Here is a 15,018-nt window from a genome sequence, read left to right on the forward strand (position 1 = left end):
TTTTAAAATGAAGGTACATGATGTTAAATGTTGGTTCTGATGTGGAGCTGGCTACTGTAGGAATGATCCGCAATCCAGAGACACACAGTTTGGAAGAAGGAGTAGGCCATTCGGCCCCTTGAGACCTCAGTGCTGTTAATTAAGGTCACGGCTGATCCGACTGCTGCCTCAACTTCACCTTCTTGCTTGCCCTCTCCCTCCCAATCTCCCAACCCAACCTATGATTCCCTCTGTCATCAAGGATCACTTCCCTAACCTGCTCTGCCACCTTCTGAGCCCGAGGGCACAGCCTGGCACTGATCGAGCCGCTGTCAGTCGCGATGCAAATGTGACGGAGCTGTTCCAACAGTGTGAGGAGGTGCTATTGAGCAGCTTGGGGAGAGAACAGTCTGTGGTGGAACTGTTCCCATTATCAACCCATTCCAACTGGTGATTCATGAAGTAGATTTGAAAAACAAATCTCACCCTCAGCACTTGGAATTGTAATATCCTGGTGTTTATGTAGCTTTCCGATTTGCCTACACATCTTGTCAGGGTGTAATTCTCAAGTGATCTCAGGGTAGCAGGCTGTCTGGATGTCTGTCATTTTCATACTTTGGGCCTGCCCTGCAGTGATTGCTGGCTAACTCCCAGCGTTACAGCAGTCTTTCAGTGAGTATGAGGCACTACGGAATGTTCTAAGCACAATAGGAATGCCAGTCTTTGTCTCTTTCTGTTATTGTGGCCTGTCAGAGGTAAACACAGAGGCACAAATAGAATGCTTTTATATTGATTAAGGCAGCTCTTATAACGTGGGCCCGATGCTCCAGGTCTCCCTGTACCTTGGCTGGGCCCAGTGACACAGGATGTGACAGGGTAGCAATACTCACATGCCTGATCCATGATCCATGCCTTGATCGGGACCAAATACAAATCTTCTTATGTTTTGTATTGAAGTGTGGCTTGAAATCCATATGGTACATGATTGTCTCTGAAAATGATTGTGGTCAATCAGTCAGTCAGAACAGATTGGCAATTTTTTTAATACATTCAGCACCAAAACAGGGGTTGCAGAGACATAAATCGTCTTCCTTCGTGGCTGAGCCAATCTCTTGGATTAGCGTCTGTGCAAACTTGGTACCTTAATTGACACTGAGCTGAACCTCGCAACTGTCCATTGCCATGACCCTTTGATCTCAGATCTGTCACATGACCTGCCTCCGACCTGACTTCTTCTCTATTGCACTGAAACTCTTACCCATTTTTTCATTATATCAGACTTGACCTCTTTGACAGTTCCTGCTTCTCTGTTGATGGCTCTCAGATTTCCATTCTCCCTCCATCATCTGCAAAAACATCTGTTATCTGTTACCTCCCTCCACTACCCCCACTCCCTTGCTGCCATTACTGATTTTATTGATGATTTGGAATCTGTGCCTCTGGTACTTCCAGACATGGGAATACTTTACTCAATTTACCTTGTCCAATTACCTCATTGACTTTGAACCCCTCCACCAAATGTCCTTTCAAGAACTCCATCAGAAATTGCTGGAAAAGCTCAGCAGGTCTTGCAGCATCTGTGGAGAGAAACCAGAGTTAATGGTTGAGAGTGACCCTTCCTCAGAGAAAGGGTCACTCACTCTGAAACGTTAACTCTGATTTCTCTCCACAGATGCTGCTGGACCTGCTGAGCTTTTCCAGCAATTCCTGTTTTTTGTTTCTGATTTACAGCAAATGAAGTTTTTTGGGTTTTTAAATCTCCTTTTGACATTCTCTTCTCCAGGATAAAGAGCCCTAATTTCTCCAAACAATTCGCTTATGTTAGGATCCTCATCCTGAGACCATTCTTATTAACTTTTTTTCTCAATTCACTTTAATGTCCTCACATTTTTCTTACATTGAAGGCCTGGAATGGCACACAGCACTCCAATCAAGGTTGAACTTGCTGTTCCACACAAATTTATCATAACTTCTTTGATTTTGTTGCATCCAGGGCAAAGCAGCTGCTTGATTGGCACCACACCCACAAACACTTACTCCCTCCACCCACCAACGCTCAGTAGCAGCAGTGTGTACCAGCCACAAGGTGTACGGCAGAAATTCACTGAGACTCCTTCACAACCCTTTCCAAACCTACAACCATTTCCTTCTAGGAAGACAAGGTACACAGTGCAACACCAGTGAGATCCCCTCCAAGCCATTCACCATCCTGTCTTGGAAATATATCAATGTTCCTTGAGTATTGCTGGGTCAAAATCCTGGAGTTCCCTTTCTAAGGACATTGTGGATCTCCTTACAGCATGTGGACTGTAGTAGTTCAAGAAGGCACCTCACTACCACTTTCTCAGGGGTACGAAGGATGACTAATAAATGCAGGCCCACCAGCAACCCATGCATCCCATGAACGAATAAGAGCCAAAGAAAATCCTATGCCACTATTCATAAAAATCCAGATGCTTATTACAGAATCCCTGGTCACACAGTTCCCTCTTACTGCTGTCTGGCTGCTATCATTCAGTATTAGTCCCTTTACACTTCATTAGTTCTCTGCTATGACCAGAATGAAGAAACTCCCACAATTTGCCTTGCATAAGAATGGGTTTTGTTGTAGACAGCACATTTTTAATTTGGCTGACCCACATTTATAGACTCAAAGAACACCTAGGGCAGCATGGCGGCTCAATGGTTAGCATTGCTGCCTCACAGCGCCAGGGACCCGGGTTCGATTCCAGTCTTGTACGACTGTCTGAGGGGAGTTTGAACATTCTCTCTGTGTCGGCGTGGGTTTCCTCTGGGTGCTCCGGTTTCCTCCCACATTCCAAAAGATGTGCAGGTTAGGTGAGTTGCCCATAGCGTTAGGCACATTAGTCAGAGGTAAATGGGTCTGAGATTAGACTCCCTACAGCGTGGAAACAGGCCCTTTGGCTCAACTAGTCCACACCGACCCTCTGCAGAGTGCCCCGTTTCCCTCTGAGTAATGCACCTAACACTATGGGCAATTTAGCATGGCCAACTCACGTAACTTGCACATCTTTGGACTGTGGGAGGAAATCCACACAGAGAGAATGTGCAAACTCCACACAGCCAGTTGCCCGAGGCTGGATACTAACCTTGGACCCTGGTGCTATGAATCAGCAGTGCTAACGACTGAGCCACCGTGCCACGCCTCACGGGTTACTCTTCGGAGGGTCGGTGTGAACTTGTTGGGCCAAAGGGCCTGTTTCCATGCTGTAGGGAATCTAATCTCATCTTTAAAAAAATCCTGTCCTGTGAACTAGTGGTAATGGTAATGGCGGTGGGAGACTGAAGGGTAAGGGTTCAAGGCCCATTCTAGATGTTGGAAGATACAACCTAAACTGACATGCTGATGAGGTATAGACAGACCTCTGACTGTGAGGTATTAAACATCTTTGTACTTCATGGGATGCACCATGGGTTTCTTCAGGAAGGTTGGGGAGCTCTTCCTTGTTTCCAGGTGAACACTTACCTGACAATGGGCACACAATGAAGAAGATTATCATTGTCCAAATTGGAGATTTATGGAATGGTTACAGAATATAGGAAGGATGTTACTCCATTGGAGAGGGTTCAGAAAAGAGTTATCAGGGTTTGGTAGGTTTGAATTATAAAAATAGACTGGGACTTTTTTTACTGGAGTGTAGGAGGTTGACATGTGACCTGATAGAGGTTTATAAGACCATGAGAGGCATGGCTGACTTTATCTTATGTGGTGACTTGTAAAGATTTCATTTGAGTACGTGACAATAAACCGAGCATTTGTTGACCGTCCTGAATTGAACTGAGTGACCTGCTGGGCTATTTCTGAAGGTGGTTAAGTGTGCGTGGGTCTGGAGTCACGGGTGGGCCAGACTGGGGAAAGACAGCAGATTCCACATGAATGGACCAGATGGGTTACTGAAGTGATCATTTCAGAGTCAGTATTACTGCGATGGGCTTTCAATTCCTGGCTGTTTTCTTTTTAAGTTACTGAGTTTAACTTCCGCCAGCTCCTGTGTTGCAATTTGAGCCCATTTCCACACAGTGTTAGCTGGGGTGCACAAGCCTAGTAATAAAACCCTCCCACCCAAACCAATCAGCAGTCACGTCTATTGCAGTTAATGGAACTAAGTGTCATGGTGTACACTGGGCAGCCTGTCCCCTCTCACCTGATTTGCATCACCTTCTCAACACGAGGCCCCAACATAGAAACATATATAGGAGCAGAAGTAGGCCATTCAGCCCTTTGAGCCTGTTCTGCCATTCAATATGGTCATGGTCCAACTCAGGCCCCTATTCCAATCTTTGCCTTTGATCTCTTTAGCTCTAAGAAAGATATTTAACCCTTTCTTGAAAATATTCAATGTTTTGGTGTTGACCGCTTTCTGTGGCAGAGAGTTCCACAGGTTCTGGGGGTGAAGTCATTTCTCTTCATCCCCCCTTCATCTTTGAGTTGTGATCTCTGGCTCTCACCTCCTCGCTCGTTGGGAACATCCTTTCTGCATTTAGCTTAGATTCCCTACAGTATGGAAGCAGGCTCTTCGGCCCAACAAGTCCACACCGACTCTCTGAAGAGTAACCCACCCAGACCCAGTCCCCTACCTTATATTTACCCCTGACTAATGCATCTAACACTATGGGCAATTTAGCATGGCCAATTCACCAGCTGCACACCTTTGGATTGTGGGAGGAAACAGGAGCACCCGGAGGAAACCCACCCAGACACAGGGAGAATGTGCAAACTCCACACAGACAGTTGCCAGAGGCTGGAATCAAATTCGGGTCCCTGGCACAGTGAGGCAGCAGTGCTAACCACTGAGCCACTGTGCCACCCCAACTTACTCTGTCAGTTTACCCTGTCTAACCCTGTTACATTTTTATATAGGCCTCGATGAGACACCCCCCTCATTCTTCTGAACTCCAGTGCATATCTTCCTAACCAATCCAATCTCTCTTCAAACGTCAGTCCCACCATCCTAGGAATCAGTCTTTGTTGCAATCCCTTCATCTCCTTATCCTTTCACAGATAAGGAGACCAAAACTGCAGACAGCACTTCAGGGTGTGGTCTCACCTGCAGAGTTGCAATCCCTGCTCTTGCACTCGCATCCTCTCAATAGGAAGACCGACAGATCATTCTCTGTTCACTGCACCTACATGCTTACTTTCAGAGACTGAAGGACAGCCTCTGGCTCTTTGCCACTGGATAGCAATGCCACCCTCATTTCTCCATAATCAGAACTTGGTCCAGACCACAAGGAGTGGTCTGACCAGTGCCCTGTACAGTTTAACAAGGATTTCACAGAATTCCCGATAACTCAGCCATTGTTCGCACACCCACCCTGTAACTCGTAGGACTCTGATTACAGCACCCCACCTATTTTGGCATTGTCTGAAAATTTGACTAAGTTTACACCGAGTCATTGATGCAAGTTTGCTGCTGCATTTGTCTCAACATGCAGGGATGGCATAATATTGACATAGTTTGTGAATTGCTCTTGTTATCCTTGCACCACTTTAATAACACAGTTTTTAAAACAAACTTCCTTTTTTTCAGAGAATCTTTAAGGAGTTTGACACGGTTGAACTGGAAATCTGATCACTGAAGACAGAATTAACTCTCGAGGAAGTGCCATGGAGTTTGTGCTGCTTCTGCTGATTTCCCATCTAAATTTCATTTGTGGATTAATCCCAGGTAAAGTCACTCCAAAATCCCAATCCCACCCTGAACAAAAGAATTCCTTTCAGTCTAGCAGGCAAAATAAAATCAAAGATTTCACCTCTGATGTTGCATAAGATTTTAGATATTTATGAAAAGCAGCAAAATCTGAGCTGTGTTTTGTTGAACTCTCTAGTAATCACCTTCAGTCTGATGGTCTTCGGATGTGTTTGGAGACAGAGGGTGGTGGTGGAGGGTTGTTTTTGGGACTGGAGGCCTGTGAGCAGTGTTGTACCACACAGATCGGTGCTGGGTCTACTGCTTTGCGTCATTTCTATGAATGATTTGGATGTGACTGTAGGAGATATGGTTAGTAAGTTTGCAAATGACACTAAAATTGGAGGTATAGTGGACAGTGAAGAAGGTTACCTCAGAGTACAACAGAATCTCGATCAATTGAAAAAATAACAAAGAGGATTAATGAGGGCAGAGCGGTGGATGTGATCTATATGGACTTCAGTAAGGCATTCAACAAGGTTCCCCATGGGAGACTGGTTAGCAAGGTCAGATCTCATAGAATACAGGGAGAACTAGCCATTTGGATACAGAACTGACTCAAAAGTAGAAAACAGAGGGTGGTGGTGAATGGTTGGAGACCTGTGACCAGTAGAGTGCTACAAGGCTTGGTGCTGGGTCCACTATATTTCATCATTTATATCAATGATTTGGATATGTACATAGGAAGTATAGTTAATGAGTTTGCAGATGACACCAAAATTGGACGTGTAGTGGACAGCAAAGAAGGTTACCTCAGATTACAACAGGATCTTGATCAGATGGGCCCATGGGCTGAAGAGTGGCAGATGGAGTTTAATTTAGATATATGTGAGGTGCTGCATTTTGGGAAAGCAAACCTGAGCAGGACTTATACACTTAATAGTAAGGCCAAAGGGAGTGTCGCTGAACAAAGAGACCTTGGAGTGCAGGTTCGTAGCTCCTTGAAAGTGGAGTCTCAGGTAGATAGGATAGTGAAGGTGGCATTTGGTATGCTTTCCTTTATTGGTCAGAGTATCGAGTACAGGAGTTGGGAGGTCATGTTGCAGCTGTACAGGACATTGGTTAGGCCATTGTTGGAATATTTCATACAATTATGGTCTCCTTCCTATTGGAAAGATGTTGTGAAACTTGAAAGGGTTCAGAAAAGATTTACAAGGATGTTACCAGCGTTGGAGGATTTGAGTTATAGGGAGAGGTTGAATAGGCTAGGGCTGTTTTTCCTGGAGCATCGGAGGCTGAGGGGTGACCACAGAGAGATTTATAAAATCATGAGGGTCATGGATAGAATAAATAGACAGTTTTTTTCCTGGGGTGGGGAAGTCCAGAGCTAGAGGACATAGGCTTAGGGTGAGAGGGGAAAGATGTAAAAGGGACCTAAGGGGCAATTTTTTCACACAGAGGGTAGTACATTTATGGAATGAGCTGCCAGAGGAAGTGGTGGAGGCTGGTACAATTGCAACATTTAAACGGCATCTGGATGGGTATATGAATAGGAAGGGTTTAGAGGGATGTGGACCAAGTGCTAGATTAAGTTGGGATATCTGGTTGGCATAGTCAGGTTGGACTGAAGGGTCTATATCTGCGCTGTATACCTTTATGACTATGACCCTAAATGGGCCAATGAGCTGAGGAGTGGCAGATGGAGCTGAATTTAGATAAATGTGAGGTACTGCGTTTTGTGAAACTTGAAAGGGTTCAGAAAAGATTTACAAAGATGTTGTCAGGGTTGGAGGCTTTGAGCTACAGGCAGAGGCTCAATAGGCTGGGGCTGTTTTCCCTGGAGCGTCAGAAGCTGAAGACCTTCTAAATGTTTATAAAATCATATGGATAGGCTGAATAGGCAGGGTCTTTTTCCCAAGATGGTGGTGTCCAAAACTGGAGGGCATAGATTTAAGGTGAGAGGGGCAAGATTTAAAAGGGACCTGAGGGGCAAGTCTTCATGTAGAGGGTGGTGCATGTATGGAATGAGCTGCCAGAGGAAGTGGTGGAGGCTGGTATAACTACAGTATTTAAAAGGCATTTTGATGGGTACATGAATTAGAAGGGTTTAGAGGGATATGGGCCAATTGCTGGCAAATGAAACTAGATTAGATTAGAATATATGGTTGGCATGGAGAAGTTGGACAGAATGATCTGTTTCTGTATTATGACTTTACCTTATTTTGACCCCTTGAGCATTATTCCATTATTTTCACATGATTCCACATTAGTTGCCATTATTCCACATTGCATTCACTTGTCTAAACCGTATCAAGTGGAATTCTTTCCCTAAATAATTAAAGATGAGGGTCCTTCTATTTAAAAGTGGCGCCAAGACAGACTTTTGTTTTCATTCCACACATGGACAGTGGGGTCTCAGGACAACTTGAAGGCACAGATATCAGGGTTTGAGCAGGGGATGAGCTGTTGTGAGACCAAAATCAGGCAACGTTATAGAGGTGGTAATTGGAGGCAATTGGGAAAAATTGATAGTTTAAAGCTCATCTCAGGGTCAGCTGTGATACCAAGGTTGCAAAGAGATTGGTTTGATTTCAAACTATTGCCATGGAGAGGGCTGGAGTCAATAGCTCAGCAGCAGAATTTGGACCGGGGAGCAAAAGCAATGGCCTGAGCCATGGGTCAAGGACAGGATAATTGGGCCTAGGATTCCAAAATGGCCCCCACTGTGCTCGGAGTGAGAGCTGGCCTGGAGGTTGGGGCGGGGTGAGGGGGAGTGGGGTGGGGGCGGTCATGATGGACAGAGCGGGCTCCTGGGCAAGGGCTGAGTCAAGGGCTCTGATTTCTCCCCTATCCTTGCTTCAGACTTCCCAATATTTAACAGCAGGGAGTTTCTGCTCATCCTTACTGGGTGTCAGATAGGCCACCCCCTGGTGAATCAATGACAGTGGAGAAGTCGAGTGAGTTGATGGTGAGGTAAAGCTGAAGTTGTCAGTGTACATGTGAAAACATGTCTACTGTTGAAGATTATGAATGGCTGAGGTTCTGTGTATGTATGTTAAAACCGTCGGGTGCTGCCATCTGCATTAAACTGCGGCTGTGTCACTGCCTGGGAACCTCCCTAAAACCAATAGTTCAGGCCAGCTCTGCTTTCAATGCTGTCTCCATTACCTGGCGTGTATTAACTATGCTGTCTGTCGAAACGTAACTATTTCAAGTCTGGTTGACATTTTGGATCACAAACGTGTTAACACTTATCCTGACTTGCCCGGAGATTAGGAAAAGCAACACTCCTCTCAAAACCTGAAACAGGATGCTCTCCAGCTGATGATTAAATAAATCGCTGCCATTTCTTGGTAGATATTGTGAAAGATGACATTTCCCGTTCACTTTCCCACAGGGAAGGTGGTTGGAGTCTGGCTAGCTTTATGCTGACCTTCAGTTTGATATAGCAAAGAAAAAGAGTCCAAGTCAACCCCAATGTATTAGTATTTATGTTGGCTCACACTTTAACAAGCTCGATCTCCAGCTATTACCTGTTTCTGGATAAATTATTTATACTTGCAGGATATAATCACCTGATGATCGATAACTTTCCAAAGATGAAGTTTCATTTCAAGATGGCTTCCTCCTGAGGACTATTCACCTTTGATAACTTCTCTCCTTCCAGGTCTTTATCAACCTCCATGCATTGAGAATAGCAGCAGGGTTTATTATGTAGCTTTTACTTTATGTTTTGCCTATCTAGCTCCCATTCGCGGGTTCTCCTAACCAGCTTGGTCGATAAGGGTGGATCATCTTAGAGGACTAGCGAGGAGGGATGTTAATGTCGAAGTGAAGTGAGACTCACTGCAAATGTTATTTTATATGTTTATGTCAATTCAGCCACATTTGTTGATTTTTACATTCAGTCTTGGTTCCGCTGAAGTGTGAATCAGTATAAAAAGTGTGATTCTGGTCAGGCAGCATCCGAGGAGCAGGAGAGTTGACATTTCAAGCATAAGCTCTTCTTCAGGAATGATCAGCTTATGTTCGAAACCTTGATTCTCCTGCCCCTCGGATGCTGCCTGACCTGTTGTGCATTTCCATCACCACACGTTTTGACTCTGATCTCCAGCATCTGCAGTCCTCACTTTCCCCTGTGAATCACTACATCTGAGGATTGAATCACAAGTTCATTTCTTAGTCAAGACCCCATGAATTAAACTGTGTTTGGAGAAACGCCTTTGTATCTTTAATGTACTGACTGGCTCGCCGTGGTCATGTGACTGCTACCTCTGCTGGAAGTGCCTGTGTGTGCGATCTGTGGGGGCCAGGAACCACACTTCACTAATGACATGCTGCGTTATGACTACATTACCCAGGCTGACATAAGAAATATGGCACAAAAACAGGCCATTCTGCCCAACTAGCCCATGCCAGTGATGGTGTTCCATGAGAGACGGCTCCCATCATTCCTCATGTAAACCTATCATATTGGCAGATCAAGGTAAATTCTTGATATTAATCGACATGGGATCATTTAGACAAACATTACTGATACTAAAGGGGAATTTTCAGACTACATCTGATCCAGATAGCAGTGGTTATGTGAATCAGTCAGTTTTTAATCATTTTGGAATGGACTGTTGTAGACACTCAAGTATTTCTCATTCCAAATTAATTATTTTACTTCCCATGATTTATTCAAGTTTCTTAACACATGTGTAGGATGAACTTATTCAATGTTATTCCTTTTCTTTCCTAGTAAAGCTGATTTACCACGTCAACATTCTGTAGAATTGTGTCTGGTTCTGATGATCTACCAGATGGTTAAATCAATGACGTTGACATCATATTTTCCCTTGATCTTAGATGAAATGTGAAGATGTGTGTTCAGTGTAATTTCTAACCATCTGTCTGTTGCCCATGTGTTCAGCTTGTTATGTCATGTGTTACCATGTTTCATTTGTCTTGTTACATATGGGCATTGTTTTTGTCATCACCTCTGCAGCAACTTCGGATCCCCCACTCCTGCCCCGTGACTGGTTTGATTTCATTTGATTTCTTACTGTCACCTGAATGTGTACAGCGAAAATCATTGTCCTTTGTGCTGTCCAGGCCAATCATATTATACACGTGCAGCAGGGTAATGGAACAGAGTGCAGGATAGAGTGTTACAGCTGCTGAGAAGGTGGAGAGAGAGACCAACATTAATGGATCTTCACCCCTTGGTTCAAAACACTCTCGTTCCATCATAGCCTCGAAACCTCCTCACATCCCCACCACCTTGGTGTTAATTTGTGCGTTTGGAACATTAGAGACACTATTCCTATGCTAAGCTCAATGTTGTTTCCCCTTGACACTCTCATAGTGGGAGTGAAAGAGTGAGATAATTCCGTATGATTAAGGGCTCTGTATCCAAGGGAACTGAAAGCATTAACCCTAACCCGAACCCTAGCCTTAACCCTAACCCTATTGCAACTTGGCCCAGTATAGGGTGTGACGAGGAGACATGAGTCTCATACTCTAAACTCTAGGAGTGAAACCAAGGAAGGATCAAGCAAGGGAGTGTGGACTCTGTTAAAACTGATCCTAGTCAGAAGTCACATGATACCGAGTTATAGTCCAATGGGTTTATTTGAAATCACACGCTTTCGTAGTGCTGCTCCTTCGTCAGGTGGACTTTACCTGACAAAGGGGCAGTGATCCCAAAGCTAATGATTTCAAATAGAGCTATCAGATTATAACCTGGTGTGTGACTTCTGACTTCGTCCACTCCAGTCCAATACCAGCATCTCCACATCAAAATTGATCCTAGATATGAAACATTGATTGGTGTTTTTTATTCCACCATGTATGTGTGTTCAAAACGATTCGTGATGGAGAGCCTGGGATATAAGTCAGTGAGGTTCAGTGAGTTAGCATCAGGTCCAAACAGCTCTTGGTAACCTGAGTAGAGTTGATGTGCTCCCAACTCCTGGTCTCATTAATCATGATGATCAGCTATGGGGTGGTGTGCAAGACATATTTCTCTGGGTTTGGCTCAGGTTGGCATTTACCAAAGGCAGAGCTGTGAGAGGTGGCACCACATAAGAGCCAGTCTGATGCCACCTCCATCCTGTAGGATTTTAATGCCTGCCTTTTGGACAACAGCCCTACTTCCTGATGCCATTGACCTAATCAGAAAACCCGGTGGGTTGTGCAGCACAGGAATGAAGCCAAAAGAAATTGCTGGGCAAATCCATAAAAATACATCTGCAAGACTATAGAGGTAGAGAGGGGAATGAGACTGACTGCATTGCTGTACAGAGAGCTAGCAGGACCTCAATAGGCTAAATGGCCTCTCTGTTCTGTGAACTCTGATTTAATAGGTGCAAGGTTCCTGCTACTAGGCTACTGTCCACAGAAGACTTTGCATCACCTCAAGGGCTGTAGGATTGGGACAGCCCAGTACGCTGCTTCCTACTTGCCTTTTAATTAAGTCCTCAATTTCTTTCAATGCCCAGTCACCTCAAATCCCTCTGAAGGTCACAAACTCCATTGGAGCCTCCCAGTTGAAGTTTATTTGTATTCACCTTTGTACTGTTGCTGTTTTCTGTCTCCCATGGTGGAAAATAAAGCCCTTTCAAGCAAACTTCATGTTCCCGTCTGTTCGACTTCAATAGGCCTCACCCCACCGGCTGGACTCAAGAAAAAACGAATCTATCATCAGATCCGCAACCCACCTCCAGGTTAGGTCAAGCTCAGAGGTCCATCTTCTCTCATTTTATGTTCCATTTGTTGTGTCATTGCTGTTAATCTGCTGGGAGCGGGATGCTGTGGGGCTCTGATCTGACTGTTCCCAGGTGCATGCATACAGTTCTGGATATCTGCTGAATCATTACAACTTGCCCCGAGGGACTTCTGCTGGGGAAAACTTGCTTCTCCTCTCTTCCTGAGCATGTTTGGAATTTGCTGTGCATCATTGCAGATTAACTGTTTCCTACACGTGCAATAATGACAAGTCTCTCACTAACATGAAGTGCTTTCTCTCCTTCAAGTACATATTATTACTGTGTGTAATAATTGTGCCCTGAACAGGAACTGTCTTGTGAATCTGTCATCATGCCACTGAGTGTGGAAGCAAAGGACTGTATTGACAAGCAAAACAAATTAAGCAGACATTTTCTGTGCATGCCTGGATCTCGCTACTCTTTGAATGGTTTAAGGGTTGTGTTTACAGTGCGTGGACAATCCATACCCAGAGCTAAATAGCATTTACTTGTAAGTACCATTATGTTTTGGACGAATTGCCCCGAGTCTTTGGGTGAAGAATGTTGCTTCCTCTCTACTGAAAACAAATGGTTGCAAGGACATTTCTATCCAGCTTTGGCTCTCCTGCAAATGCTTTCCTCTTTTTACTCACATTCTCCTTTGTTTGCAGTGAAAGGTGTTGGTAAGTACATTTGAATTAACTCAAAAGCTCTGCTGATGGTTTAGAGGAAAACCAATTTCTCTCAACCAAACAGGAGTCAGTTGTAGACAGTTCTGTGATGTGGTAATGTTTCTGGATTGGTCAAGTAGAGATGAGTGCTCTTAGAGCATGGTTTCCAATCTCCACTGTGGCAGCTCCAGGAATTTGAATCCGACTCATAAATCTGGGATACGATGATGGTGACCATTGAATTCTTATTCATTGCTGTTTAAAACCCATCTGGTTCACTAAGGTCCTTGAGGGAAAGAAATCTGCCATTTCTCTCTGGTCTGCCCCTATCTGGGACCCCAGACCCACAGCAACATGCATCCACTGAAATGGGCCCAGCAAGTTTCTTAATTCAAGGGCAATTTAGGTTGGGCACTCACTTTAGGCTCTGCCAGTGATGCTCGCATCCCATGAACAGAAATTGGCTCTTACAGATGTGTGAGGGATTAAGACTTCTGGCTCCCATTCCAGCCTACACTGATCATGGCATCACAGAAATGTTGTGGCATCGATGGAAGTCATTTGGCCTATCATGCCTGAAATAGTTCTATTCTCCAGTGCCAATCTCCTCCTTTTCCCCATTTCCTTTACTGCCACCTTCATTTCATCTGGCGGTTCCATGAGGCTAACACTAAATGGAATCTTACTGTACAGTTGCATAGACCCGTAGGTAATCCCATGTATCATTGAAAGTAATCACCATCTGGACTTGCATAAGGGTCCTTCTTAGTTGCCAGTAAAGTGAGGAAAGTCAATTCGATATTTGATTCCTTTGGGTGGCTCAGTGGTTAGCACTGTTGCCTCACAGCACCAGGGTCCCAGGTTCGATCCCAGCCGCGGGCGACTGTCTGTGTGGAGTTGGCATATTCTCCCAGTGTCTGTGGGGGTGTGCTCCGATTTCCTCCCATAGTCCAACAATGTGCAGGTCAGGTGAATTGGCCGTGCTAAATTGCCCAAAGTGTTAGGTGCATTAGTCAGAGGGAAATGGGTCTGGGTGGGTTACTCTTCGGAGGGTCAGTGTGGACTTGTTGGGCCAAAAGGTCTGTTTCACACTGTAGGGAATCTAATACAAAAAGTATGAGAAATTTGAGGAATAACCTGTTTGGAACTTGCAACTAATGTAAAGAATGATTATGTAATGGCATCTGAAAAACTATAATGTAAATGGATGAATTTTTGGCACGAGTTATGGAGACGAAAACATTTTGTGTTTTCGTCTGGAACTTTTGGGAAATGGCCTTCTCTGAGGTTTTGGTTTATTATCTTTTGATCAACCAGGTCCCAAAGATGTGGAGATTCGTTGGGTCTGATTGCCTTGTCTTCTATTTTGTAGAGCATGAAATGAACCCAACGTACTGGAGGAACCAAGCCCAAGAAACACTGAAGCGAGCACTTAACCTACAAAAGCTTAACACTGGTGTTGCAAAAAATATTATACTTTTCCTTGGAGATGGTATGTCCCCTATTATCTGGATGATTTACTAGGATTTGTTGAGTTATTCATTGTTTAACCACCAGCACGGAGAAGTTGCTTTGAATTACCAGTTTCCGTCTATAGATTCTTAGTGTTGTAGTTCTTGTCACTGTTCCCCGTGTTAAGATCCATTTCTTGCCTCCTGGCTTGAAGCATAGAATCACAGGCGCCCTACCGTGTGGAAACAAGTCCAGACCGACTTTCCAAAGAGTAACCCACCCAGACCCATCCCCCTACATTTAACCCCCTAACTAATGCACCTAACATACACATCCCTGGATTGTGGGAGGAAACCAAGAGAGACACGTGGAGAACATGCAAACTACACACAGACAGTTGCCCGAGGCTGGAATCGAACCTGGGTCCTTGGCACTGTGAGGCAGCACTGGTAACCACTGAGCCACTGTGCCATCCCTTGTAAGTCTGTTTTGCTTTTCCCTCTGGATCTTCATATTCTTTCAAAGGTACACTGT

At 44.6% G+C, this 15,018-nt stretch overlaps 1 protein-coding gene across 2 annotated transcripts in view; it reads left to right on the plus strand.

Moving 5' to 3' along the window:
- The window catches only part of alpl (alkaline phosphatase, biomineralization associated), a 114,615-nt gene that overhangs the window by 41,085 nt on the left and 58,512 nt on the right, over positions 1 to 15,018 (plus strand). Inside the window, exons 3-5 of one of the 2 annotated variants that reach the window (XM_072586789.1) lie at positions 5,532 to 5,669; positions 12,275 to 12,340; positions 14,405 to 14,524. In XM_072586789.1, the coding sequence (XP_072442890.1) occupies positions 5,609 to 5,669; positions 12,275 to 12,340; positions 14,405 to 14,524 (247 nt within the window). In that variant the 5' untranslated portion in view covers positions 5,532 to 5,608. The remainder of the gene's footprint in view (positions 1 to 5,531; positions 5,670 to 12,274; positions 12,341 to 14,404; positions 14,525 to 15,018) is intronic. The other variant, XM_072586791.1, reaches the window with a different exon arrangement.

This window comes from Chiloscyllium punctatum, chromosome 16 (genome assembly GCF_047496795.1).
Source record: "Chiloscyllium punctatum isolate Juve2018m chromosome 16, sChiPun1.3, whole genome shotgun sequence".
Lineage (NCBI taxonomy): Eukaryota > Metazoa > Chordata > Chondrichthyes > Orectolobiformes > Hemiscylliidae > Chiloscyllium > Chiloscyllium punctatum.